This window comes from Vidua macroura, chromosome 1 (genome assembly GCF_024509145.1).
Source record: "Vidua macroura isolate BioBank_ID:100142 chromosome 1, ASM2450914v1, whole genome shotgun sequence".
In the NCBI taxonomy this organism is placed as follows: Eukaryota; Metazoa; Chordata; class Aves; order Passeriformes; family Viduidae; genus Vidua; species Vidua macroura.
Genome location: NC_071571.1, coordinates 82,193,294 through 82,221,285, shown reverse-complemented (window position 1 = coordinate 82,221,285; position 27,992 = coordinate 82,193,294). Strand labels below are relative to the sequence as shown.

The window sequence follows — 27,992 nt, the reverse complement described above, 5'->3', positions numbered from 1 at the left end:
ACTTATCCTATTTCCAGCAGGTCTAAGAAAAACAGCAGGTTATTAGAATAACTTAGGATCAGTTTTAAAATGCCTTCCTAGAAGGTGCTTCTGATTTTTCAAGTCCCTAAAATTCCACTGCAAATGTTTTGCAGCCTAATGCAGCAGTACCAGGTTACCTCTGTAACCAACTAATACCATCACAGCTACTGAGAAGAAGTTCCCAAACACTTCTCTTACTCAATTTCACTACATAAAACTTTCATGAGAGCACCACTTCTTCCCAAGACATCTCTCTATTGAAATAGCAGCTGATCTTAACATTAACTCAGTCTACAATCAGCTGGACAGTGTGGACCACATACTCCCCTCGCTGCCTCTCAGGGGGCAGCAGTGAACAGTCAGAGCAGGAGATGAAGATGGAACATGCAGAAGTCTGCTCCTGAGAGCACTCTCCAGAAATCTGCAACTCAGGAACTTCCCAAGCCAAAGGCTGTGTCCTTGTATTGTCTTAAAGCACCAACTGCATTCCGTGAGTTTTGTAATCCTAAACTTCTTTTTGCAGACTTAACTGATGCACTTCTGGAGTTCCTCACCATTGGTGTGGCATTTGACTAAGCAAACCATATATTTCCCAACAGCACATTTGAAGATTTCACTGTTTATTTCCAAGGTCACTGACAACAATCAACTCTGTTACTGTTGCACAGATCAAGTAATATGTCCACCATTCCCATAAACACAGCTTTTGTTTATTCATTCAAATCCCAATGCATGACTGTTTGCCCAGAAGCTTGGCTCAGTGCTGCCTTCTCTACTGAAAGGTGTGACACACTATGGAATCTCCTGGCTGTAAACACTCCCTGAAATTATGGCAGACTAAACATCAACTGTGAGGATTCTGTAGCAAACATCACAAAAAAGGTTGTGAAAACACAAGGGGGATGTCTGATGGAAATTTTGCAGGGAGGTTCTTTGCACAGACACTTTGTCCCATTTGATAATAATATTTTTCACCACATTTTGTAGTAATATAATTAAATTCAAATAAAAACAAACAAATGCCATTTATCTCACAGAAGCTATTTATTTGCCAAGGTTTCTCTCAAGTATGTACATAAAAATAGCGTAGAAAAGGAAATACTAAAAACAATCAAATAAAGATTTTTTTTTATCAGCAATATGAACACTATTTTAGATTCAGCAGATGAATCTGTTACTTAACTGCTTTGTTTCCATATTTTTGCATGCTATCTAACAAGTGTAATAGTATTAGGAAATCTTAGCTGAGGATTTTCTAGTGAGAGAATAAGTGTTTTTTAACGTAAAGTTACTGTACAATACCCTGAAATAGAGGTTATATTTGTTGGCTAAATATTTAATAGGATTGGTATTAAAATATGAATCAATGATCAAGTGAAAAAAAAAACAAAAAAAACCAGTCTATTTGGTATGCACAGAATTCCAAAAAATGCAAACAAGGCTCCTCAGTATATAAACTGAGTTATCATGGGATATGGCAGGAGACACTCTCGAGAATCACAAACTGAAAACAGAGCAGAGGAATAAATCAAATATCATAATGATGGAGGTTAACAGTGGGATCCTGCAAGAAACTTGAAAACAGGTCTAAATAGATGACAATATATGCTAATGTTAGTGAATTATTCAAGACAAAAAAAGCCTGAATGTAAACAGTTACAAGAGATCTCGGAGGAATGACAGAACAATAAAGGGAAAGAAGAAAGATGGCACCATGATAAATGCAGAAAACACACACTGAGAAAAACAATCATAACTGAACCTACATGATGATGGCCTCTACCACAGTCATTAAACTCAAGAGCAAATGTTGGAATCACTGGGAAAAGATTTTTTAAATCAGCAGCTTAATACCTAAAAGGCAGTTAAAAAGATAACTGGAACACAAGAACAATTAAGAGAAGGAAAAGAAGCAGAAAAATAGAACTATGCCAGTGCGTATGTCTGGAGCAGGCTTTTACCCTCCACACTGCAATTCTAGTTATGGCTCCAAAAAAACAAAACAAAGAGATATAAGAGAACTCAAGAAAAATATACAATAGAGAGGAGAATGTAAAACAAATACACTTTTTCAGTATTTCTCAGTATGTAATACTTGAGGGACACAGGAAAAAGTTACCAGGCATGCAAAAAGAAAAACTTTTTGCAGCACACACTACTCGGAGTGCGAAGCTGCCTTTTCAGGAAGGAGATCATCAAGGTGAGAAATGCCCATATGGTTGAAAGAGGGAGAGAGAAATAGGAACTAGGTCGAATGGCAGTAATTTGATTAGCAAGCTCCTAAGGAGTAATCTGGATTGCTAGATGCTGGGGGAGTTTATTGGGCTAATTGTACACAAATTCTTCTTGTACATTGCCCCAAAGGATCACCTGCTGGGGAGCGCTGCACAGACAGAGTTTTGTGCTGGCCCTGCAGAGATATCCATACTCTTAAAAACAGAGGTAAAGATAGAGATTATAACAAGGTTATAGCTCCCTCTTTCCTTCATTGTATTGCTACTTATTTATTGTTTTAGAAGACATGGGAGCAGGCAGGGAGAAGTATGAAACATCCAGTGCCTTAAAAAGCCATTATGTAATAAACCTACAAAAATTTTTAAAAAGCTAGAAAGGAAAACAAAATCTGGTGCATTAACTGTGAGCAGTTATCTTCCCTTTTCTCCTCCCACAGCAGAGGACAACAATGTGCATTAATTTGGCAATTTTCTCTTCCCAGTAAAAGGTATTAAAACCTGAGGGGAATTATGAAAACAAAACAAAACAAAACAAAACAAAAAAAAAAAAAACAAAAAAAAACAAAAAAAAAACACCACAAAAAAACCCCCCCAAAAAAAACCCCAACCCCCCCAAAAAAACCAAACAAAAAAAAAAAAACAAACAAAAAAAACCCCACCAAACAAAACAAAACCACCCAAAAATCTTCTAACCTACTTGGTATGCAGAGATTTCCAAAAATACCAGTAAGATCTCTCATTAAACTGAGTTGGCATGGGATAAAGCAGAGAGAAATGGCAATAGTCAAATACAGAACTGACACATAAATGGCTTTAAAACATATGACTATAACCCATCTATTCCTGTTAGAACTACACAGTTCCTAAATAGCAGATTTATTTCTCAGTCTGACACAGAACATTTTTATAAAAGAGCCAAATCCTGATCATCAGACCTGCTAATCTGTTAGCTCTGCATAGGAGGATGAAAGGTATACAGGTGTCTCAACATTAAAACTCTTCTCAGGAGTTAAAAAAAGAAAAAAAGAGAAAAAAAGAAGGTGATTTAGGAAAATACAACAGTATGAGAATAACTGGTTATCACTAACTAATAAAGAAATCATTTCAAGGGTCGAACACAACACAAAATAAGAACCTGAACTAGGAAACAAGGTGTCATAAAGAGAGATCTTCCAAAGAACAGCAGAAGGAATAAATAATACATTATCAGCAGGAATTCAAATTTTCTCTAATAGTGATTGTGCGTAAGATATGAAGGAAAAACGTAATATTAAATTTCAAAGCCATATAGAGGTAATCCAAACCATCCCAATACAGGGAAGGAACCAATCCAACCAGTGTTATCAGCCAGAAAGCCTATACTTGGAGAAAACAGCAGAACAAAAAGCTCCACTCCTCAGAAGCTTTGTTTTGTTCTGGTCTTTTTTCCCCTATTGTAAACTGGAAGAATAATAAAATCTTTAAAACACACCAGCAGAAACAGAATTGTGTAATCTCTGAAAACAGGAAATTAATTCTACAGCAGTTTTCAAAGCAAAAAATAAGAATGTTAAATTTCATTTAGTCAAAAGCCTTCTAAATAGCCTTATGTGGAAGAATTTGTGGTAATGCTATTAGTGTCACTGTTGATATAAAACAGCATACACATGGCTAAATACACTATTCCTCTAGAATCACTGGGTAGCATGATACCAGAAATAAAGGAAGAATCACAGAAGTGAAAAACACCCAGTTCAGCTTACTAAAATTTCATTCCATCACCTCCCATACAAAAGCAACATTTTAGCAAACAAGCCAAATGGGGTTGTCCCTTAACTGGTTGATTAATTCCTTAGTGCTCCACAAAGTCAAAACATTAATACATTACACTCACAAAAAAATTGCTTATTAGCAACAGTAACATGTTGCACATGAGCACATATGTTAATAAGTTGCATGGAAAAAGAAAAGATTTAAACAAAAATAAAAATCTAGCAATGGCACCTTTCGTAAGTAGCATAATGCAAAGTACTCTTGATCATCCTGACAATCACTAAACAGTAAACACAGTTTACCAGTGCGTGTTCTAAACACTCATATGAGGTTGCAGCCTCAGGATACTGACCATCAGCACTGGAATGCAGTCAAGCTTACTAGCAGCATTCAAGGTGTACAAGGATGCACACAGTGAGTAATGAGACTTTGTTTACTGAATTATTTTGCACATTTTTGGTAGTTTCAAATACTCTCAAAAGAGACACTTCAACTTAAACGGTTCTAGAAAAAAATCCAGCCTAGCTCTTCCACTGTAACACCCAGAGTTTTGCATTGATTTATTTACTTAAAGTAAAAAAAAAAAAAAAAAAAAAAAAGAAGGCTTTAGAATAGGGTTTGGAAAGCAATGGGCAAACCCTCAACACTCAAAGTACCTGGATCTCAAGGACTGTTTGATTCAGTACTGCAGTGTGAAGTGTAGATGAAGCTGGACATAACTGAGAGCTAGCCTAGTACTTAACTACAGCTCTAACAAGCTCGGGGGGGGGGGGGGGGGGGGCGGGGGAAGAAGAAAAAAAACAAATTTCAATATTATTAGGGAAAAGAACTTTGGTTGTACCCAGCGGGAACAAAGCCAGCTGCCCTTTGAATACAGTACCAGCTCCAGGCACTACATATACTCTAAGGAATAAGTCTCAGAGAAACTGAAATTCACCAGAACTAAGACATGTGTGTCAATGTTGCTAAAGTATTTTTATTAACTGCCATCTAACATGATGTCTGTGACCAAGATGTGGTCATTAAAATGTTACACTAATATCAGAAGGCAGCAAGCCGACTGCAGTGAACACTCCCTCAAGAAGCAATGTAGTGCAGCGAACAGGACTATGAGCTGCCACAGCAGACTAAATAAAGCTCTAATGATGACAATGTAACAAATGCTTTCAGTGTTGTTCTTATCTATCTCCCATGTATCTCTTGCTTCTAGTACCAGCATTCTGGGAGCAGCTGGGAGTGAAATAAATTCCCTCCTGTTTGGAACAGTGACAGTTAAGAAATGATAATTCAAAGCTTATTTTAATATTAAGCTACTTCAAAGTTTGGTGCCTGATGCAGCTGAGACAGAAGAAACTTAAAGGAGACAAAGCTGCTTCTGGAAAAAGATCCCCCTCCTTGGCACACAGCGTCAATCGCACACACCTCCAACTCATTTTCAGCTCTTGGTGAATTAACTTCAAACACAGGGTTTTGATGCTAAATAAATGAGTAGCATCTGGTCCTCTGCAAGCTTTTTATAGGAGAAATTCATACCTTTAGCTTTAGAAATACTCTCAGTGTTGTTTAACATTTAATAATAATAGAGATTTGGGCTCAGCACAGTGAAATGGATTTGACTGTACTGGGTTTGAAAATTTTTGTGCTTTGTAATGCCTGTGCTTACAGACTGCCATAGTTATCTTCATCCCAAGCATTCTAATAATTCAGAAAGATACTGACAGAAAAGAACTAGCAAAAATACCACACAAGCTATTAGTTCAAGATCAATGACTTTCCTGTACTGACATGGAATGCTGTGCTAACTAAGCTGTGCCACAGTACAGACACTGCTTCCCATCCATTTTCCTCTCATATATGACTAAGCTGTTCTCACCTTCCTCATCACACAGAATACAAATTAAACTTTCATTCTTTTAAAATCTTTTTTTCTTACACCAGCTTGGCTGACAATTCAACTTAGCTTTCCAGCTAATTTCATAAGACAGCATATGTTTTTTCAGGACAGAACCTGGCTCTCGCTGAGCTGGATGGCATTATCTTCTATTCCTTTGAGGGGGAGAAATATCAGATCTTTTTTAGTTCTTTCACACATGCACACAGTACTTCAGGAATGTGAAAAGAACTATCCATATAATGTCATAACTGGCACTTACACTGATGGATTTATCAACTTACTGCTTCAATCATGAAGAAATACTGGAAGCATAAAACAGTCTTTCAGAAAGCTCTCATCGTCCTGCATGAGAATGCTTCATTCATAATCTTGCCTAGCTTTTTCTCCATTCCCTACATTCACAGATATTTTCAGTTCTTAAATGGAGATATTCACAGCCTATTTTCTTGCTTTACAGTAGCTCTGCATTTAAAAATCAGTATTACACTTTCCATTCTCTGTACAGACACTTAAGTCTGTTACTGCATAGGCTTGGATAGCATTCAACAGAGGTCATAGCAATTACTTTGCTATTTCTCAAAGTAAATGGTCATCTGCAGAAGGCATTGTCCTGAAAAATCACATGAACACAGCTAATATTGTTTTCAGGTTTTATAACTAATCAAAGTATGTATGTATAAACTTCAGCGGACTTGAGCATTTGCTAATCGTAAAAAATCTAGACAAAAGACTGAGACACAAAGATGAATAATAAAGTAGAAAAATGCATTGAAGCAATACCACTAATGTAAAGGAGAATAGTGTAGCACTATTAAGAAGCTGTTCCCTTAACTGTGAAGTAAATTTAAGTCCAAAATAATAAAGATAAGAAGGGGAAGGGATTAAAAGAAACACCAAGCACTAAGCACGGACTCTTTTTTGGAAATAAAGATATTTTGGAGAAGATAGGAAGCTATTTCCCGAACTGCGCTATGTTCAGCGTTATGCTTAATAATATTACAAAATTATAGTTGCAATTCTTTGACAGCCTTTTTCCAGCAGAACCTTCTTCTAACCTTTGGAATATTTAGCCAAGTAAACAAAAGTTAGTCACACAAAGCTCTAATATGATGCCCATTGGGTAACACCCAACATTTGCTGCAATTTGTATCTTTCCCAGAAACCACAAGCACAGTATTCACAGCCAGATTGCTCTTCCATTGCATTTCCACCAGACATTTCATTTTTAAGGCCAATTGCCTCCAAAGCTCCATATCTGAGTAACAGGAGTTTAAAGGCCAAAGACAGGAATAAAAACCTCTGAGTCATATCCATTATATCTATACATTCAATCAAATTTCATTTTTTATGTGGTCAAATGTAAAATGACAATACAATCTATGAACAAAACCTCTTTTGTGCAACCTTATCAGCTCATGGAGGTAACACAATCAGGCCATAAAGAGGGGAAAAAAGAGATAGAAATATGGTGGAAAAAATTTGAATTCTGTCCAAGAAGAGGATGACAGATGCTTTTACAGAGTACCAGTTCATTCCTTCAGGGCTTCCTCCACTGACACAATAGCCCAAGGGACCATTGAAGCAAAAGGGGACTCAGTCAGTCCTTGACCCACCAAAGCTGCACATTTCCTCTCCAGAAACTTAAGCAGAAGGTGTAGCAGTCTATCTGTCCCGACCTGTCTCTTTCTTTTAACCTTAGATATTCATCACACTGAGTCAATGCCTACTTACATTTCCAGTACTTTGGTTTTACAGATGCATGAACATAGGTAACGAGTTCTTTTTCAGGTTTATGTTGGTGAACTTCATGGGAGGAACACTAATGGGTTATTCACTCCAAGTATTTATGGAAGTTCATTGCTACCCGTTCACATTTATATGGGTTTGATTTCCATGTTTAACAAGCTGCAAAGTTTTGGGGTTTTTTTTGTTTGTCTTTTTTACATATAGAACTCTGAAGATTTCCCTTTGTCAAACACCTTTTAACTCTACAATAAACTACATCAGAAACACCTGAACTGGAACATCTTCATATGTAATGGAGACTACGTCTTAAAGGATGTGCATATAAGTGAACTGAACACATAATTTCCTAGGTCTTAGCTGTCCTGAAGAGAAGTTATTCCCAAGCTAAAGGGTCAGAACTTTGACTCTACACTTTCTACCCCGGCTAAAACAACCAGAACAATAAAATACAAAGAACAGAAATGGTATCAAAGACTTCCATATTCAGAATGTAAACAGACATACAAACCTTCTCTAATGGCTTAATTATATAACCAATTTATGTTTTTTTTAAATCCTGTCAGAAGTTTGGTCAACATGGGTCATGACAAGGCAAAGACTATTTTAATGACAGGAGAATCTTCAGTGGCAAATAAAAAAAACAGAAATAATGCCTGTGACTTATTTCTTGTCAGTTGCAGCAGAGCAAAGTGAGGGAAAGGAAAAACAAATTTACTCTTGAATGGAAGTATATACCCGCAGCCAAGTTTTTGAGATTTTCATTGCACTTCCGAAAGAAAAAAACAGGTTTAGCTCAACTTGCATATTCAGACTTAACAAGTAACACTGAAGGATAACAGGGGCCTTTGACAGCTCCTCTCTCACCCTGTAACTAAGTCTTGAGAGTACTCTTCTACATACAAACACCCATATGCTTCATTAGCATAATTTTGCTTTTGAGTCAACATTCTAAATTACTCTCTTGTTTTTTTCCCTTTCACCCGATGGATGAAAGGCAAATATCCACATTGTAAAAGTCAGGCATAATGTTGGGTTCACAATCTCCAGGTAGGCTTAAGAGACAAAACACATACAATTTACACAAATATAGAGAAACTGCACTAGTGTGTTTATCTTGAGTAATTAAATCATCAGTGGGTAATTACCCACTTTGTTTCAGAAATATAACAAGAGAAGGCAAGAGTCTTTAAGACATAAAAGCCTTTGCAGTTTACCCTGTTTGTTAAAAACAAGCCAGATACTTTAAATATTTTTTTTAATCTAGATCCTGATAGATAATTACAGTTTCTTTTTCTTGAGATCCCAGAGTGACAATTAATGAATCTCTTGTGCAAAAGTGAACATGCAGCTCTCAATTCAAATTATCTGTCTTTCAGGAGTATTTATTATGTCTAGAGTCAGCTGCTGGCACAGGAATGCGGATGACACTGCAAATCTCAGTCAAACAGGCATTAATGGGCTTTTAATAAAGCCTAGGATTTTGAGTAGCCTATTTATTCCAAATAATTTCTATGACAACATACAATCCTGAAAAATGATGGTTTTGATTCATAACCGTACTTCTATTTATATGTTTCACTCTCCTCTAGCATCACAAAAAAAGCTTCCAGCAGCAATCAATATGACTGTCAGTCAATAATAACTGCAACTGTATCCAAAAAAACAAACCAACACAAGTGTTAAGAAATTATAAAACCCTAAGAAAAATCAGTAATTCATCAGTACAGAAGTTCACACAGCCAGAATCCTAGCCCTAAACAGGTTGATCAAAATCACTCATCTTGTAAAGAAAGTGGGCTGCGGATCCTACTGCACAGTACAGTTTAACACTGACACTCTGACCATGGGGTGCCACTGGCTTTGGATGCCACACATATCTTTAGTTCACCTACACCAAACTGTGCAACTTTCTTTCATTGAACCTTCTCCACCATATAATCATATCCAGACATTCCTTTTTTAAGTAAAACTATATTTATACTAGACACATAAAATTATTTCTGCTACAACTCAAGGCTGAGACCTGCCCTGCAGGAAAAGTTTAAATTTGTGCAAACGGTCTTATCACATATTGTTTTAAGGGATCGCAAATCACCACTCTGACAAATCTCCCTACAATTTCATGAAATGGGAGGTTGTCATCATTTTATTTTAGGAAACAGAATTGAGTAAAATACTTTGCAGTGTAAGTTACAGTAACTGGACTGCAAGTTGCTCAACTGAGAAAAAGAAACATCAAAGACCTACCTGGTGAATGTTAAAGTCACCTTTATCACGGCACAGGTAGCTATGTCAGGGGTGTTTACCTATGTCAGCTTCGTTTACATTAAGACTAGAAACACTGATCCAAGTCTTTTCCTGCAAGCTGTAAAAACAACATCAGCTGTCTCCAAAGACACAAATAGTTCTACGAACTGAAGTTTTCTTGCTCAGCAACTGCTCAGATCTGTGCCATTACCAGGAGGCCATGTGGTCTCAGAGTTCCCACAGAACTCTGGGAAAGACTGAATCCTTCTTTTTCCATTTACTGCCAGTTCCACTAATCTGTCTTCAAATAAGTTTACAATGAGATTAAAGTAATGACTCATCCTAGCCTCCCTCTTCACACACAAATTACTCTTCTCTGTTTTCTTATTTTCTCACCCCATTGTCAGCTGCCCATATCAGCTGACAAAGATTTCCTGAAGGGCTGTTTGCTTCTTTTGACTTCAGATGCAATGGGACTAGAGATTGCATCATAGCAACAATACCACCTTCCAATGGCAAAGACTAAAACAATGACAAATACAAAGTTAAAAACACAGATGTTTCCCTATCTGCTTAACAAAGGGATATAAAATACCAGCTAACTAAGCCCCAGCAGTACATATATATTGGTGCTGGAGAAAGCAGCAATGCTCACTTCACCCCTCTTGACAAATCCATTTCCTGATAAACCACCCCTCACACACATCAGCAATCCAAGGGTTTTCAAACAGCACCATGAATCATCTGGAGCAGATGAGCAGACACAAACTCTGGGGGACTGCACCTTCCAGCACAAAAGCAGCTTATGCACTGCAAACCTAATTTAATTTTGACTTGCTTATCCTGTCTGTGGCTAAATTCCTTCTTGCTCACATAGCCTGTACTGCCACCAGAGCTCTGCAAGTATTCCCAAAGGAGCCTACAACAGACACATTAAACCCTTTCCCTTACATACACAAAAGGCTCTCAGTTCTACCAGGAAAACAACTTCTCTTGACTTGCAAACAAACTTATATTATAATTCACATTAATTCCCACCTAACTATGCTTCTTTTATGTCCTCCTGCTGCTTTCTTTCTCAGGAGGATTCGATCAAAGAAATAAAATAGTTTAGCTAAATGCTTTCAGTCTGATAAACAGATTCAGAATAACTGTATGTACAAGTGCCTAATACAAACTAATAATGCATCCTCTACATGAAAACTAAAGCAAAGGGCACACTCAAAGTGCATATTTTGGCAATCAACAGATCAGGTGGACGAAGAAATGGATTTTGAGGTGCCACAGCTAGTTAATAAGATAGCTCTAGAAGTCTTTAAACTTTCTCTTCTGTCTTAAAAGCATAATCTCTGCTCACAGTATTAAAATACAGTTTGTTTTTGTCAGCATCTACAGATCAAGAGTGCACCTCTCTCCCAGTCATTCTGGCCTAGCTGCCTAGGCTTTGTTTCTCAATGGGGATTGGTCTCAGGGCATCCCTGAGGTGATGCTAAACTGACACACACATCTCAAGGAGACATCCAACACATGTCAGCTAGGATTGGTCTTTCAGTCCAGATGACCAAACTAATTAATCTCTAAAACACACACAGTGTGAACATGAAGTCCTGAGCACACACTGCTTACCTTAGATGTGCTTCTACTGTGTCACAGCACCTGCTACAGCAGACATACAGCCACAAAAATCAAGCTTAAATTTTAACTTTTCCCTGCACTATTTGAGTGAAACAGGGAAAACATAATCTTGTTTGAAGAAGGGAGTAAAACAGGTGCTGTGCTGTAAGAGAGGCTTAGATGTGTGAACAGGCACAAGAAGTCTTGTCATTTGGATCCTAACGAGGCTCCTTGCCATGAGGCTGGTGCGCCAGGGAAAGACAAGCAGGTATACAACACTGTTCTGGGTCTGGCTGAGATGGTAAATTCTCCTCACAGCAGCCCTCACAGTGCTCTGCTTTGCACTGGCAGCTAGAAACACCATGTAACATAAAACACACCAGTTTTGGCTACTGCTGAGCAGCACTTACACAGAACCTAAGCTGCTTCTCCAACATTATCCTCTCACCTGCAGACAGTGAGTAGACAAGATCTTGGGTGGGGACACAGCCAGCACAGCTGACCCCAACTGACCAAGGGAATATTCCATACCGTCTGCTTAGCAATAAAAACTAGGAGAAAGGAGAAGGAGGCAGGGAGAATTCATTACTATGATGTTTGTCTTTCAGAGCAATCACTAACACATACTGAAGTCCGGCTTCCCAGGAAGTGATGGACATCATCTGCTGATGGGACATAGTGGATACATATTTTATTTTCCTTTGCTCCCATGCATGGCATTTGCTTTTGCTTTATTAAACTGTCCTTATCTTGACACTTTTTTTTTTTTTTCATCTTATTTTCTCCCTCCTCATCCTGCTGAGTAGGGGAGTCATAGAGCAGCTTGGTGGACACTGGCTGTCCAGTCAAGGTCAACACACCTCAAATAAAAGGATGTTTCTCTAAACAAAGTTTAAATTGACCCTAAGATAAAATTTGTTACTTTAGACAAAACTTGGCTGCAATACAGACTCTTTCAACTTATGTGTCACAGTGCAGAATTACAAGATGATCAACTTGGTTGATGAAGAAAATTTTAATTCTCCTGCGTGGTATTTGAATTTATTAATTAAAATTACTTCTCCCTTCTCGGAAAGGTGTTTCCTATTCAAGTAAATAAAGACATTTGGGTTTATTTCTAGACATTTTCTCAATGCTTATTTATTACCATTATTTTATGTGTAAAAGAAATATAATCTACGTCAGTCTACTTACCAGAACACCAGGAATGGTTCTCTGGTTTGTTTTTTTAACTTGAGCAAATAGCAAGGACAAACCCATGCCCTAAGTTAGTAGATAAACATTTCAGGTAAATACAGTCTTGGCTGGAAAAAAGACAGCTAGCTGAGGAAAGCAGCACAAAACCAGGTGGCTTTTGTAAGAACAGAAAAACAGCAACAGTCCATCGAACCTGCTTTCATTTCTAAATGGCAGTAATCTGATAAATCTAGTTAAAACTGCTAAGTAACTGCAGTCTTAGTATCCTCCACCACCGAAAATGATAGATTCCCATCTAAAAAGAAAAGCAGATAATATTAGTACCATATATTTTTACTTGTCTTTTCAAAAGCACGATATTGTCAAATACCGAACAGACACAGGATTAGGGGCCAAAGGGTAAAAGGAAACACCCAGCACACAGAAAGACCACTTCATATATGGACTGCCTGCTTAATACCTGTGTCGAAATATGCCTAGCCTCTATGCTTCTGAACAGTCTGAATTCAAATATTTTAGGAAAGCTGAGGTTTTACCTCTATTGTACTTTTTTTCTCCAGCCTTCTCTTACACAGCAGGATCCTTTAAAGGCTCAGCAATATGAAAGTTCCCAAATTCCCCAATTCTCTTGAAGGAGCATCCAACTTGCTACTGCTTTATGATACAAAAACAACAGCACCTTTGGTCTGCTAGTCACAAAGAAAACAAACTGGTGACAAGGTCCAAGGTCATGGAAATTCACTGTAGCACATGCACCAAATCAAAGTGCTCACCTGCTGGTTTCCCAGTCTTGGTCATCCTTATCTTTTTCTTCTTTGGCATCTGAATTGTGTGGGTGTTTCTGCACAATCCGCATCCCACCAGCTTTCACTGGAATGAAAATTAAATAGAAAACAACAAACCTCAGTCAAATTGGCGTTAAGTGAAGAATGTAAGGATGACCCACCCTGCTTCCCTCCTGATACTTTGCATAGTAATTTAATAGTAAACACAGTTTGAAAAAGAGGCACAAAGTGTTAGAAAGTGGCAAGCCTAAAGAACAGCTACTTCCGGACCACATCTGCCATTCTCTTTCACATGATGTTGTATTTGCTTATCCTGAGAAGCTGCAGCTCATTTTACCACCTGCTTCCAATGACATTTTAGAAAACTCAAATTCTGTTTTAATTCCCCCTCCACCCCATACTAACTCGCAGTAGTCAGAAGAAACTGAGGCAATGACTTGCTTAACACTACACGAAAGGCCACAAACCAAAGAAACTGACTTGTCATTTCATGTTAAAAATGACATCTATAATAATGGTATTTATACAAAGAAGTACTTCACAAACAGTGTCATAAAAAGCAAAATTTAGGAGAACTGCTAACTTGAATTAAGAACAGAGCTTTTTGGTTTGCAAAACATATGAGCATTTACAACATTTTAAATCCTTACATCATTTAAATTTTAGAAATGATGCAAACATGAAAGCAGCCCTTTGAAACACAAAACAAGAAGTGAAAGCAGATCTGCTTATGTGCATGACTTATCCACTCCAAAGTGCAATCTAAAACACGAACCAAGCCAGGCTTAGCACTGCAGCTACTAAGGAGAGCAATAGACAGGTTGCTCTTGATCTGCTTTCTGGTTCAATAGTGTACTTTTCTTTTTCTTCAACAATTGCTACACGTGCTTATAGGACAGCACAGGATAAGATGACGCATCTCGTTAGCTTAATTGGATGGGTTACACTGCCATCAGCAACCACATCAGAAAACCACTATAGTGGTCAGAAGTCAATAAAACCACTTAGAGACAGGCTGGTTTGTGTTTCACAGTACCTCGACACAGCATCTGCGGTGAGCCCTGGCAGAGGTGTCACAGCTGGAGCAAGCAGGGTGCCAGAGCAGCAGTCAGAGAAGCTGAAGCTGGCAGGGACAGGGAGGCTGTGCTTCTGACAGCCCTCTTGTGTCCTGCCAGAGAGGGAGCAGGGCACCTCACAGCTGTTCAGTGCTATCCCAGAAACCTAGACATAGGTCTAATGACCAATTCTTAACCAGGACAGCAATGGAAAGGCTACTGTTGTGCATAGATTTTACAGCCTAGGTGAAGGAAAGCAGGAAAGAGAAAGTGACCTGCTCCAGGAGAAAGCTCTTTGGCCCTGTCTTTTAAAAACAGATTTTAAGTTCTGAGTGATATTTGAATCATAAACTTCTAATTCAATAAAGGTCATTAACTAAAGACAGGCAATCAACAGACAAACTCAAAGAAATATCTTTTAAAACCTATCAAAACTGTGTCCTCTTATCATGCACTAAAAAAACCCCCAAACCAAATCAACTAACCATTTTGTGTTCCCTCTCCAGCGTAAAATTTTGATTGGTGAAAAATGTTTCGCATGGGACAAGGAAAGAAAGACTACATTTCTTTGTAGAAAACTACATTTCTGTGTTGCCTGAAGTGAAGCAAAAATTAAAATTCCAATTAATTTTTCCTCATTCAAGCTCCTTAGAAATTTAAGTTTTTTACAAAAGCAAACACTGAGTTTTGTCAAATGCAGTCTTCTTTTAACATCTCAGTTAATCAAAGTACTGCTATGCTTTACTTACAATTATTTATAAATAATTAATTTATTTTAATTAATTTCTAAATTTAACATCATTGCACAGTCAGGACCTTTTACTTATTTGTTTTAAATGATTTTTCATGGAAGATGCTGTCTCCACAGCAACATCTGCCAGGGTTACAAAAAACAGTTCTGAACAATACACACACTTCCATGTCCTTCAACATCTAACAGAAAACTGGAGACAATGACACCTGAAGATTTAGTGCTAATTTAAATCTAAAATGCCTCTCCTCTCACATTGTTTATCATTAGGTCATCAGCCACTCCTTTTCTTTTTATCTGTCCCTGGAAAAAATACACAGCTAACACATTCAGATTTGCCTGTATGCAGAATTAAAAAGCAGGGATTAAAAAGCAAATAACCAGACAACTAAAAAGGCATAATAGTGACTAATGCAACTACTCAGAATTTTAAATGTGATTTTTTGAACTAATATCATCAGGCATAGTATATACAGCTTAAAGTACTTTGGTGCACAAATGAATTACATTTAGCAATCCAAGGTTACTCTGCAGAAGGAACCAGTAAATAGCTGCAATAATCATACGTATTTGTGAGACCAGAAGTGAAATAATTAGATAGTTTTCTGTACATATCTGCCACCCATCACACAGCATGCTCATACCCAATCCAGTCAGGAGATTTAGCTTAAGATGTTAAATACTCTTGCAGCATTATTCACCTTCCTTTTCAAAAGGCATCAGCTAAGCTACATTACCTCAGGGTGTGACAAGAGAAGAACTGATTACATCCACGAAGTTAATGAAAAACCCACACTTGTGAGATTTTTCTCAGGAAAAATCATCTATTTTCCACTTGCCCAGCATTTAGTACATAATTCGACAGATGCTTACCATGGTGCTTCTGTCACTTAAAAATCATCCTTAAAAGAGCTCAGATTTCCTTATCCGGTAAATAAAGGATTTAAATAACTGATAAAGCACCTTCCAGAACACTGTCAAGACAGCAGTGTCCCGAAGTGGATGGTGTCAACGACCCTGTGTTGGGATTAGGAAGAAGGCAGCTCCTGTGCTGAAGAACAGGTGCACAACTCAGGTGCTAAGGCAGGAGAGGATAGGAAATGGCTCCCTGGAGTGGTGACAGCCAAGTGGCCCTAAGCCTTTACTAAAGGGTGAAATAAAGAAGGGATCATTTGCCAGCACACTCAGAAGACCAACAAGTATCTGCTTCACTACTGAAAACAAGTTTTGAAGTTTAATTCTCATATGTCTCGTTTTCCCCCCTCAAAAGGCAAACAGGACTACCTTGTCAGTCCTGTGAATGCCAGCCTGTGTTCCTCATAAGGGTATGACTACTACTTCTGGAAATATATTAAATAACTGTGTTAATCAATTACCACTCAAGCTGATCTGGAGTCAGGAAGCATTCTACTTTTTCCTCCCTGCCCCCACTGCTGGACTCCTCTCTGTTTCTGAGACTGAATTCTGAAATAAACCCCACTGAGTTGGAGTGAGTACTGAGTGCCTAGAGAAGCACAACAGGTCAGGGATGCCCTGGCCCCAGCTTGCCCAGGATGCAGACCTGAGGCAGTCCTTCCCAGGGAAACCTTGCAGCTCAGTCCAAATCACCTGCTGGTCACCACAACTGGACAGGAACTTTTACAAATCCAGAGTACAATCAAGAGTCTTAGCAGCTTTCCTTTTCCTTGAGAATGCATTCAATATTAAAACAAAAATTTATTTCTTATGCAGTGTGTAATAACAGATTCCATTACAATGATAAGACGTATGAAAAGGGAAACACAAAATATGCCATTGTACAAGATTAAGGGAGCATACATTAGTGTTCAACAAAGAAGAGGAGTTATTATATGCCTTTATTTCACAGAAATCTCAGCTCAGAGCTATTTTTTAATGTACAAAAAAGCACTATTTTCACAAATCTATCATAAAACATAAATACACTATTAACACCTTCCACAATAGGTACTAGATGAACAGTTAAAGCATAATTACACAGCTCTCTTCAGAGGAACTGTACAAACCTACTCAGCAATGTATTATGGGCACACTTGATCTCACTGACAGGCAGATATTTAATAAAGATTAAGTTAGGGCCCTCTTAAATTTCAGAGGGGAGGTCAAAGTCGCTTCCTGCACTGAGGTCTTGAGGTTTCTTTCCATTTCATTACCCTTTGTCTTTTCAAGTGCCTTTTCTTTTCCCTCTACGTGAAAGATCAATGCAGAGAGGAATGCAGTGCTGTCAGTAAGCAAGGGCCAACGGTGCACTCGAAAAACAACAGATTTGTCAATTTTGCTTTTAATTTGATGACCCAAATCTTTCCAAACTTACATGTCCAACATACTCAGTAGGGTAAGTCACATCTGTAATTACAGGTCTCTTTATAGAACTGTATGCAGCAAAACCTGGGCTTTTAAGCCATTTATCACAAGAGATTGCCTATTCACACCTTTTCTTTGATAGAAATTTGCCTTGTTATTTATGAATAAAATTCCACCTGTATTAATTTTTTTGAAGAATTTCTTACTTTCATTTTATTAAAACTTGTTTGCAGACTGATCTGCTGCATTATTCCAATATTCAAGGATCTACACAAGCCTGAGATAGAGGATTAAAACCTATCTTCAGCCACTAGAGTAAATATATACTCTTGCTAGTCATAACACTTCTTGTGGATTTTCCCGGTGTTAAAAGACCAAAGTGCCAAACAGTTTAGAAAAATCTTCTTCCCAAAGCGACTTTAAGATATGGTAAAGCATTGGTTTTTTTTCTGGCCTCAATAACAGATTCAGTGATCATCCTCCTTCCAAAGACAAATTTGTGTGCATGATAACAAAAAATAGAAAAAAAGAAAACAAAACAGGGACGTCTTAAACGGCACATAGTTGAAGATGTTCTTCAGTTCATATGTGGGCCCATGTTTTACAAAGAAGAAAACTCAAACTGAAACATTCTGACAGCAAAGGGAACCTGTACTCTACTCCAGTTGAGCTTGTACACTGTACATTGCTGGTTTCTCATGTGGCCTAGAGAGGCTCCCTTCAGGTCTTTCAAAAATTTTTACCAGTTTCAAAAGACAGGTTTTGAAGCAAAACTCTCAAACATGGAACAACATCAGAAAATACAGTTGCAAAGCACATTCATTTCATCAATGGTGTAGCTGGAAGACAGAGCTAAACCAGTGTAAGATCCCTCCACTCTGAAGCTGACATGTACCTCAAGAGAAGCCAGCTCGAGGAGCTAGAGCAACAAAAGCTGTCAGCACTGAAAAATGATGCTTTGGTTTGTTGCCTGAAGCAGCTCAGCCAGAGGCCAGGTAAGAGCTAATGCCATGACAAGGGAGGCTGCAGGACTGGAATGACTGCTCAGCCAAGAGACTGACTTACCTGCACTGCTGAACTGTATCTGCCATGCAAAGCAAAGCCATTATTTCTCACTTCTATTTAGAGGAATTTCAGGTCCTTATTATAAAGAGCACAGAACTCAATTATGGTTCAACAGCTGTTTACAAATTTAGCTTTAAATCTCATCAATTGCTCTGAATATAAACTAGCGATCTTGGGATTTTTTACTGAAACACTTAAAAAAAAGCTCACCAACTACTCCACAGGGGAACATTAGACGACATATATAAAGCTGCTGATGCAGGGACCAAAGTTCCCCTTTCTAAGAAAACTGTAAAAAACCAAAACTAACAGTACGTGAAGGAACACAACTTCGATTCTGCGAGGAACTGACCCCAGTTGTGTACAGAGAGGAGCTACCATCGGTGGACCCTGGCAATGAGCAGATGGCACCTCACTGGAGGTGACACACTGGAGCTCCCACCCTGACCGTCCACTCGCACACAGCAGCAGGACGGAAGGCGATGGAGCTCCTTTGCTGGGCACTTCTCAAGCACCTTTACCCGTTTCCGTACCCTGCCACGCAGCAGAACCGCAGCCAGGAGCGCGCAGGATGATCTGGCACTCACACCGCGATGCCCACAGGCAAAATGGATGCACAGAGCACTCCTGGTTTGCAGTGTCTGTTCACACTCAGCGTACACTCTGCTGGACCAGCCGCGCAAGCTGCGTGGGGCCGAGACCGCTCCCCTTCCCACCACCACCAGTCCCAGGCGGGGTTCCGGCGGCCTCCGCCGCCTTTCGAGGGCGGGATGTCGGAGAAGACAACGCTGTCTGCCTGCCGGGTGGGAGCCGGGAGATGCCAAGCCGCACACACCCGATGAGGGTTTGGCCACAACCAGAGCTCTCCCCGGGGAGAGGCAGGGCAGGGAGCGTCGCCCCGTCACCGGGAGAGGCTGCCGGAGGGCAGAGAGCGCCGCGGGAGTTGCTCCCAGGGTTCGGGCGGGGATCCCAGCGCACCTCCCGCGGCCAGAGCGCCGCATCGTGCCCGAGAAGTGAAGAGTGAGGAGACCCACCGGGGCTCGCATCCGCGGGGGCTCGAACCCACCGGGGCTCACACCCCCGGGCTCGCATCCCCGGCAGCGGCGGGACCCGCCCGAGGCCGCCCTCTCCCTCCTCAGCCCCGGCGCACACAGGAGGGGACTTGGCGGGGAACCGCGGCCGCCCCGGCCCCTCCCGTCCCGTCCCGTCCCCCGGGGTGGCAAGAGAAAGAGCGGAGAGACGGGAACCGGCGGCCGTACCAGCAGGAGGGTGTCCGGCCCGCGTCTCTGCTTTCTCTTTGGGAGGCGAAGACATTTTTACTGTGGCAGCGGCCCCGCTCCCGCACCGGGTACCCGCAGCCCGACACGGCCCGGCGAACACGGCCCACGCCCGCCCTGTCAACGTGGCCGCCGGGGGGGTGGTGCCGCGCCGGGCCTGCCCCGGCCGGGCGGGCGGGGACGTGGCGCCCGCAACAGGCGGCGTCTCCCGTGCTGTGAGGGCGGCGTAGGCAGCTGCTGCGGCCTGATCCGCCCTGCTGGTGAGGGAAAACGGCACGGGCAGTTAATAATGTGGTTTTGAATCGTCTGCGCTTCAAATAATACTTGTAATTAGTGACTAATTTTGGCAGTCTGCGCCTTGCGCTTTGTTGTGTTCTGCCAAACCGCGTATGTGTGAAGCTGCATAAAGAGCAGTGCAGTTTTTGGCTGCGGTAGAGTTAATTTTCTTCGCAATAGCTGGTATGGGCCGCCGTGTTTTGGAATTGTGCTGGAGACCCTGTTGATAACTGGGGGCAGTAAGTGCCCACCTTGCTTTTGCCTCAGACCTCATTTCCTTGCTGTTTGAAATTACAGAGCTGATTCACATAGTTTTAAGAAAATTTTCAAACACTTGAGTTAGCTTTTCCAAGTCATGTGGAAAGGCACAGAGCATAATATCTGAATTAATTATATTAGCAGCAAGGCGTAAACCATGCCAGCCATTCTGGTTTTCTTTTATAGTTTGAAATAAGAAAGCAAGTACCCCAAAAGATGAGTGTATGATGTTTGAAAGTTGACCCTCCCTGCCTCCAAAGTGGTATAGAAATATTTCATCACACATTTGTTATAGGGAAATTAATGTCATAATACTTTATTTATTTGCTATCACTCTATGTAACATCTATATTATCATTGCAAAAGTATATGGGATGTGTAAATACGCATTTTGGGGTTTTTTTTTGCAACAGTCCAAAATATATTCATGTTATGGCATCCTTAATAGCTTGAATGAACAAATGTTGTAAAAATACTGTAACTAAGTTCTTACATTTTACTGCTGGGTTGTTTCAATTTCTTACACATGCAGCACATTAAAGTCTCAGATTGTATTTTCAGCTCTGTCACCTTCCGTGTAGCCTAACACAAATTACTCCAGTTCCCGTTCTAGTCTCTGTCAAAGTCTATCCAGATTATAATTTTTTTCTAGAGTAGTATTAGGAGATTTTAATGCTTTTTTGTCTACTTTCCTCTGAATTTGAATTAATTTTCACTTTTTCTTGGTTTTCCCAGGTTTGTTTGGTTTGGATTTCCCTGTGCTGATTACCGAAGTTGATAGAAATTTTTGCTGTTGCAGGTTTAATCAAAACCATCTGTTATAGAAATGAAATGAAAGAAAAATGTGCTATATTACATTAAAACACCTGCAAGTTAATGATTTTTCTCTAAGAAACAGTTTAATAATTTCCTATTTAAGCACAAAGTTTTAGTACATAAAGGTGCACTGGGAGGAAGTATTACATCAAAGATGTGCTTTGGCTGTTCTTGCTACAGCCAGCAACATTTCCTTATGTCATGAGAATTCACGTCACCATTAACACAAGTATTTGTATGAAGGCTTGCTGTGGCTTCGCAGCTAAAATACAACATCCACCCTGAGTATTTCTCAGAGACACGGGGCTGAAATTTCCTGAAAGTGTAGCTGTGTATAAGGTTTGGAAGCTGGGATCTCAAGGCAAACCATACTAGTGCAGAAGGAGCAAGAACTGGAATAGGGGGAAACACATTGGAACAGAATAAAATGAGGAACAGGAGGACTTGGCCTTAGTGGACCAGAAGACAAGGTCAGAAAGTTGAATAGGGGGTGGTGGAGGGGTAACATGGGAATTGTGAAGCAGGGCAGATACCATGGCAGAAGGAAAGAAATGTTTTCCCTCAAACAATGAAGTAGGAACCAGAACTGGTTGAGTGAGATGAGGATGAGGACCCCAGGGAGAAGGGAGAGAGGACTGAAGGTAGGTCAGGCAGGAGCAAGCATGCAGAGCATCAGGCTTGTGGGAGGGAGAGGGGAGGATCTTTGCTGCTTTCCATGGTCTGGAGGTTCTCAGACTGACCTCTCTATAGATGTCAGTGCACATAATTACTGCTTTCCTCAAGAGACAGAGGCCTGTGCCAATGCTGAGTTTCTATGCTTGCAGAATTATAGAGGTGTCAGTATGATACCGTAGGATAGAATTTATTTTTCAGATATTGTTCTTAAGTTGTTGCAAGAAAAGCAAAAGGAAGACAAAAATCCAAAATTAAAATAAATACATAAGTAAATAAATTGAGATTTGTAGAATCAAACACCTAAATGAGGAGATGCCATAAAGTTTGTAAGTGGTACTTCTGTTTTGTGAAACAGTGTGATGGTTTCTTTGGCAAATGTAAGGCAACATGCATTTTTCCAGCTAGTGGCCATAATGTTAGTAACAATCACAGCATCAGAGAGTTATTAAGGATGAAAAAGACCCTTAAGATCATCGAGTCCAACCATGAACTCAGCACTGCCCATGGAAGTGCTCAAATATGTGTAATTATAGCACTTGAGGACACGGTTTAATAGTTCGCCCTGGGCAATCTGTTCCTATACTTTACAACCTCTTCCATGAAGACATTTTTCCTAATATCCAACGTACCCCCCCTCCCCCCCTTTTCCTCTCATCCTGTTACTTGTTACCTGGGAAAAGAGACTGGCACCCACCAGGCTACAGCCTCCTTTCACAGGTACTTGTAGAGAGCAGTAAGATCCGCCTCCTTTTCCTCAGGCTAAACAATGTCCTGCTCAATCATGCCAATGTACAAGAAACAGAGAGGCATTCTTAGTGGCTGGCAGTAAAATGCCAGGATTTTTCAGTCACTTAGTAATTTCCAGCAGGCCGGTTGTTTGTACCAGCATCTACAAATGGCAGCAAGAGTGGGAAACTTCATCGGAAAACAGGCAGAGTTTCTACAAAATGTTGGCTGTGGAGTCACTTCCTTTGCCAATTCAGCCACTCCTGGTGCTGACACACTTTCCCCAGAGACTGTAGCAAAGGCAAGCCCCTACTGGAAAACGAGTGAATGACATCATCACAGGGCATTGAAATGTAGCAGCACACTGAGGGAAGAGTAAATAAAAACATACTGTTTAGGATATTTCATGTTTTAACATGTTTTGAAGATTTCATGGGTAAGAGCTGGTAATAGACATCTTAACTCTCTGTGACATTATCCAGCACAACCAAGAAAGAGAAACTCTCCAGCTACTACTAATTTTAACTAAAATAGCAAGCAGAAAGAAGCTATGTCTTTTGTGGTGATGGTGCAGGCAAAAAAAAAAAAAAAAAAAGTCAGCCAAAAATAGGAAAAAGCACTGTGCAAATCCCAAAGACTAAGTTAAAAAACAACCTGAAGAGAATTGTTAGGAAAGTATGTAAAAGCATGCATATAACAGCTATTTTCAGTGGGAGTTGGGCATTCACAGCACTTTTGACAGTAATACCAGGTTCTTATTTTTTGTCCTTTATAGCCCAAAGTATGTTCAGTAAGTAAGTCTTTTTTAAAAATAAACAGTCTGTTGAACTATGATTAGGACACCATTTTTGTCAGTTTTAAAAATGCTTACCAGTACTAAACAGATGGCTGTAGTTTTTGGTGCTTTCACTTGGGGCCTGCAGCAAAATTTTGTGTTCTTTCTGAAAATACTGCCACACATAAAAAAGCATTTTTTGGGTTCAAGTCAACAGGAAATTATAATAATGCAACCTAGGGTCACTCAGCATTTAAAAGACAGCTAGCTGCTTTGCCACACAACTTCTGCTGTAATTTCCAGCACACATATGCACATGCACACTGTAAATCCTGGGAAGTACAATAATCTGCTCTGTTTAGCTACAGGGTAGACAAAACTCTTTCAGTGAATAGTGTTTTGACCAATTTATAGACAGGCATCAAGTCAATGAAAACTACCAGCTGATTTTGATAATGCATCCAAGACAGTTTTGCCTGAAAACAAGTAGTTGTTTTTGAAATTTTGATTGTTTTATTTCAACAATATGTTTTAAAATTTTGCTATTTTTAAACATTAAAAACCATGGGGAAATGAAATTATTTTCTCTTTTTATCTTCTTATTTTTCTTTTTTCCCCTGCCAGTTAATAAAAATATCAGGTATCCACATAGTCCTAATCCTTTGTGACATTTTTAGGGTGCCTTAATTTCTGAGAAATGATAAAACAAACCAAAGGGTTTACTTAGGAATTTGATCCTTCATTTTGACTTTTTGAGTTTGCAGATCTTTATTTGTATATGTTGCCACCCACTACTTAAAAGAATGGGCTTAGTCTGATGCAGTTGGGAAAATTCCTTGCTTTTTTTACTCATGTTGAAATATGTAAAGCTTTTAGCAAAAGTTAAATAATGTCATTTTAGTTCCGTCTCACTTCTATGCTAGACTGAGAAAAGGGTGATGGGTTTAGGACTGTGGTTTGTTAGGAAATTTTCAGAGATGGTGTGGGATGCTACCTAAAAAGGTGATCTTATTTTAATGTGTAAACTTGGGAAAATAGTTTGTGTAAGAGAACAAGCGAATAAATTTGGTGCAAGGAGTAAGTTGTTTTAGTAATGATTTTCTACCCTTCCCTTACCAGCTGTCATTGCGTAGACTCATGAAAGTCACTTAGGTTGCAGTGTTTGCTGGTTTCTCTGTATCTTGATGATGTGATTAATTCCATGTTGTTATTCTAATTGTACTCTTATTCTGACAAGGAACTCAAATTTATTTGCTTTCTTGATTTACTAATTCAGTTTTCCAGGAAAACCTATATAATTAATTTTTTTTTCTTTAGAATTAGAATAAGTTTCCGTTGGGTCAAACATAAATTTGTTGAGTATTAAAAGTTTCTGAATTGAATCACATGTAATTGTAAGGCTCAAGTGCTCTTTTTTCTTAATGTTTTATTAGATTTTCTTGGACATATTTCTGATAAAAAGTATGCTACAGGTCTTTCTCACGAGAAAGGTAGAATGATGATGCTTTCAGAAAGAAATGTTGCAATGTTACATTGCCATTCTTATATTATATTGTCATGAAGTTCAGACTTCTAAGCTGTTATCAAATATTAAATCAGCACGAAAAGCAATTTCTCAGTATGATGGATTACTACTGAGATATGAATCAAATTCAGGAGGCTTGTAGCAAATTAAGAAATTGTTCTGTATGCCCTTTTCAAAAAAGCAGTCTGTTACTCTCTGTTAATATCTATCTTAGTTATGACTACTTTTTACATTTGCTCCTCCCCACTCTACAATATTATTTTACCTGTTAAATTTTAGACATGGTGCATGCTTGAGTGATATAATTTGTTGTAGGTTTCTTTTCTTTCAAGAACAGGTTGCTGTTTTCCATACGGCTGAAGTAAAATTTATATTGAGTTCACATGAGAATTCTGCCTTTGAGAAAAACCCAAATGGAAACTGCTATCACAATACATCCTCATATTAAGCTAAAATTTATTGCTTTTCATTAAATGAAAATAAAATTTTGCACAAATGGCTTTACCACTATATACTAAAAGGAAAATAAAAAGAATAAATGTGTGTGAGTTTCCAGAGGCTTTGCCTTGCAAAATATTAATTCTTCCTCCAATGCAGTGCACTGCAGTTATGCTTTAAAACGCTACTCATGATAATCCTACCACAGAATCCTATCACATTCTGATATGGAAATACCAGAGCAATTTATAGATTCAATGGAAGAAAGGTAGAAAGGGTGGAGGAGGCAGAGGAAAGAAGAAAGAGAGAGGTGAAGAGAAAAAAAGAAGGAAAGTAGGGAGGGATATGTCTGCTTCAACAGAGAAAGTAAATTTCCTCCTTTTGAGGTTTTTTTTATCCAAAAAGACCAGTGTTCTGCATAAAGGCCATAATTTTCATTATCCACTGCCTTAGAATGGGTAAGCAGAAGAACAGAAAATTAAGTTGCCGAGACTGAACTAGTGGCAGAGATGAAAACAGAAGGTACTGCCAGTGCCCCTTGGGGCACAGTTCTCTCTCCATTGTCTCATTAATCTGGGACTTACTAAAGAAACAAGTGTATTTTATCATGATAGAAAATGGGCACATCAGGGCTGCACACTTAGAGAGGATCTTGTTCTTCTAGCTCTGCGGATGACAAGGCTTCCCTCCACCTGAGATAAATGTGCAGAGCCTCTTGCAGTTTTGGACTTTCATCACAGCCTCAGGATCAGTGTGAGTGGGGGCTGTGATTGCTCCTGGGAGTTACTGGTGTTCATACCAAATGAGGCTCAAGAGAATTAGATGTTGCACTTGGCAAGTGGGTCTTACCCACTCCTTTCTTCCTTTCTTTCCCATCCCATTCTGTCTTACTGATTTGGACCTGTGCAATCTGTGCTTTTTCAAAAAAGGACAGAATTAATGTTGATTCAGAAGTGAAAATGAAAAAAAAGTCAAGCTGTTTTAACTTCTTAGTGTTTACAAACACTTTGGATTTGGTGGGGGTTTTTCTACATTTTATTTCTGAAAACAGTTAACATCAGAGTGTGGGGGTTTTGTGGTTGTGATGGAAACTAAGAACCTGGCTAACAGCAAGCCTTGCAGTAAGCACTTAATACAGAACTGATGGTTGCTTACTGTCCATATTTCATATTTAAAGTTGGATACCATGGTAAATAACATCAAACTTCATTGATTTCAGTATCTTCAGGTTCTTTCTAATCTTTTCCAAAAACGTTGCTGGCTTTAGGGGGAGTTTTGTATGTACACAAGTAAATTGCTGCTAGCTTCTAGGAAATAACTTCTTAAGACTGTAGGTTTGACTGCTGCAGGTGCTAAAGAGCTGCCATTAGCACAGCCTCATCATAGGTCAGCACCTTTCAGTACCTGACAGTGTGGTGTCTTTTAGCTTAGATACAAACAGCCATTCCTAAGGCAGGAGTGAAGTTGGTACTCAGTTTCCCATGGCACCCATACCTGACACATGCTTTGCCTGGCTCTGCTTTATCCTTCTGATACATCCAGACCTATTCCAAAAGACACTTTTTCTTCTGAAAGAGCCTTAGTGCCTTGGTTTCAGACCTATGATTTCTGTTAACTTTGCAGCAAACATATAAATTGCAAAGTTTTGGTCTTTACACTCTGCGTTATTTATTTATGTTCCTTCCAGAGAATGTTAAGTAATATACAACAAGAAATTATATATTGTGGTGTATATTTAGTCCAAATGTATCTTTGTCTAGAGTAATGTAGTCATTTTTTAATCTTTGAACTGATCTGAACACATACCTCAATTGTAAATCTACCCAATAATTTTTCTTTAGAAACACTACTTTATGTTTCAGAGAGAACTAATTGCTAAACAGCAAAATCCCCTTTCAGTTGAATTCTAGATGCCAGATTTCCAACTATAATTCTTCACTGTTATTAGAAGGAGTCTCAGTGTGTCAACATTCTTATTGATGTTTTCTGCTGAATGCTTTGTTATATACTGAACATAATTAAATGTAAGTAGACTGGTATTTCATCACAGCTCAAGGGTATAAGGCTAGCACATTTTTTTTCCTGTTATCTCTCCAGTCCTCTTTCTTCTTACATGAAAAGAATGGAAAGTATCAACATTCTTTAAGCTTGGGAAGTTTTATGACCTCTCCTTAGGAAGCTGTAGCATTTGAACAATGGTGGAAGGGCTGTTTTGCTTTTCAGTTGTGTCCCAGAATTATGTCACTTTTAATGAGTATATGTTCAAAGTACTTGCTGGCTGAGAGATAAAGGTTATAAGATGTTTTTAATGTATATATCTATATTTTATTTTCTCTTTGCACAAAGATTCAGTTTGTTTAGCAGTTTTTTCCTGCTGTCCAGATTACATAATTTAAATTCTTCTTTATTTTTCTTTTTTTGTTGCTAGTATTACAAGTTTTTTATACTTTCCACAGAAATCTAGTTTTATGTTCACCAATTAACCTGTGTTAAGAATTTATCAAAATATCATCAGAATGTTTTTCATACTTGTGCTGTGTCAG

General features: G+C 39.1%; 1 protein-coding gene across 1 annotated transcript in view; it reads right to left on the bottom strand.

Annotated features, from left to right (window-relative positions):
* The window catches only part of DAP (death associated protein), a 53,165-nt gene extending 33,038 nt beyond the window's left edge, over positions 1 to 20,127 (bottom strand). Inside the window, exons 1-2 of the mRNA XM_053992075.1 lie at positions 19,943 to 20,127; positions 13,479 to 13,575 (exon numbers count right to left, since the gene is read on the bottom strand). Of these exons, the coding sequence (XP_053848050.1) occupies positions 13,479 to 13,575; positions 19,943 to 19,997 (152 nt within the window). The 5' untranslated portion in view covers positions 19,998 to 20,127. The remainder of the gene's footprint in view (positions 1 to 13,478; positions 13,576 to 19,942) is intronic.
* Between the last annotated feature and the right edge of the window lie 7,865 nt (positions 20,128 to 27,992).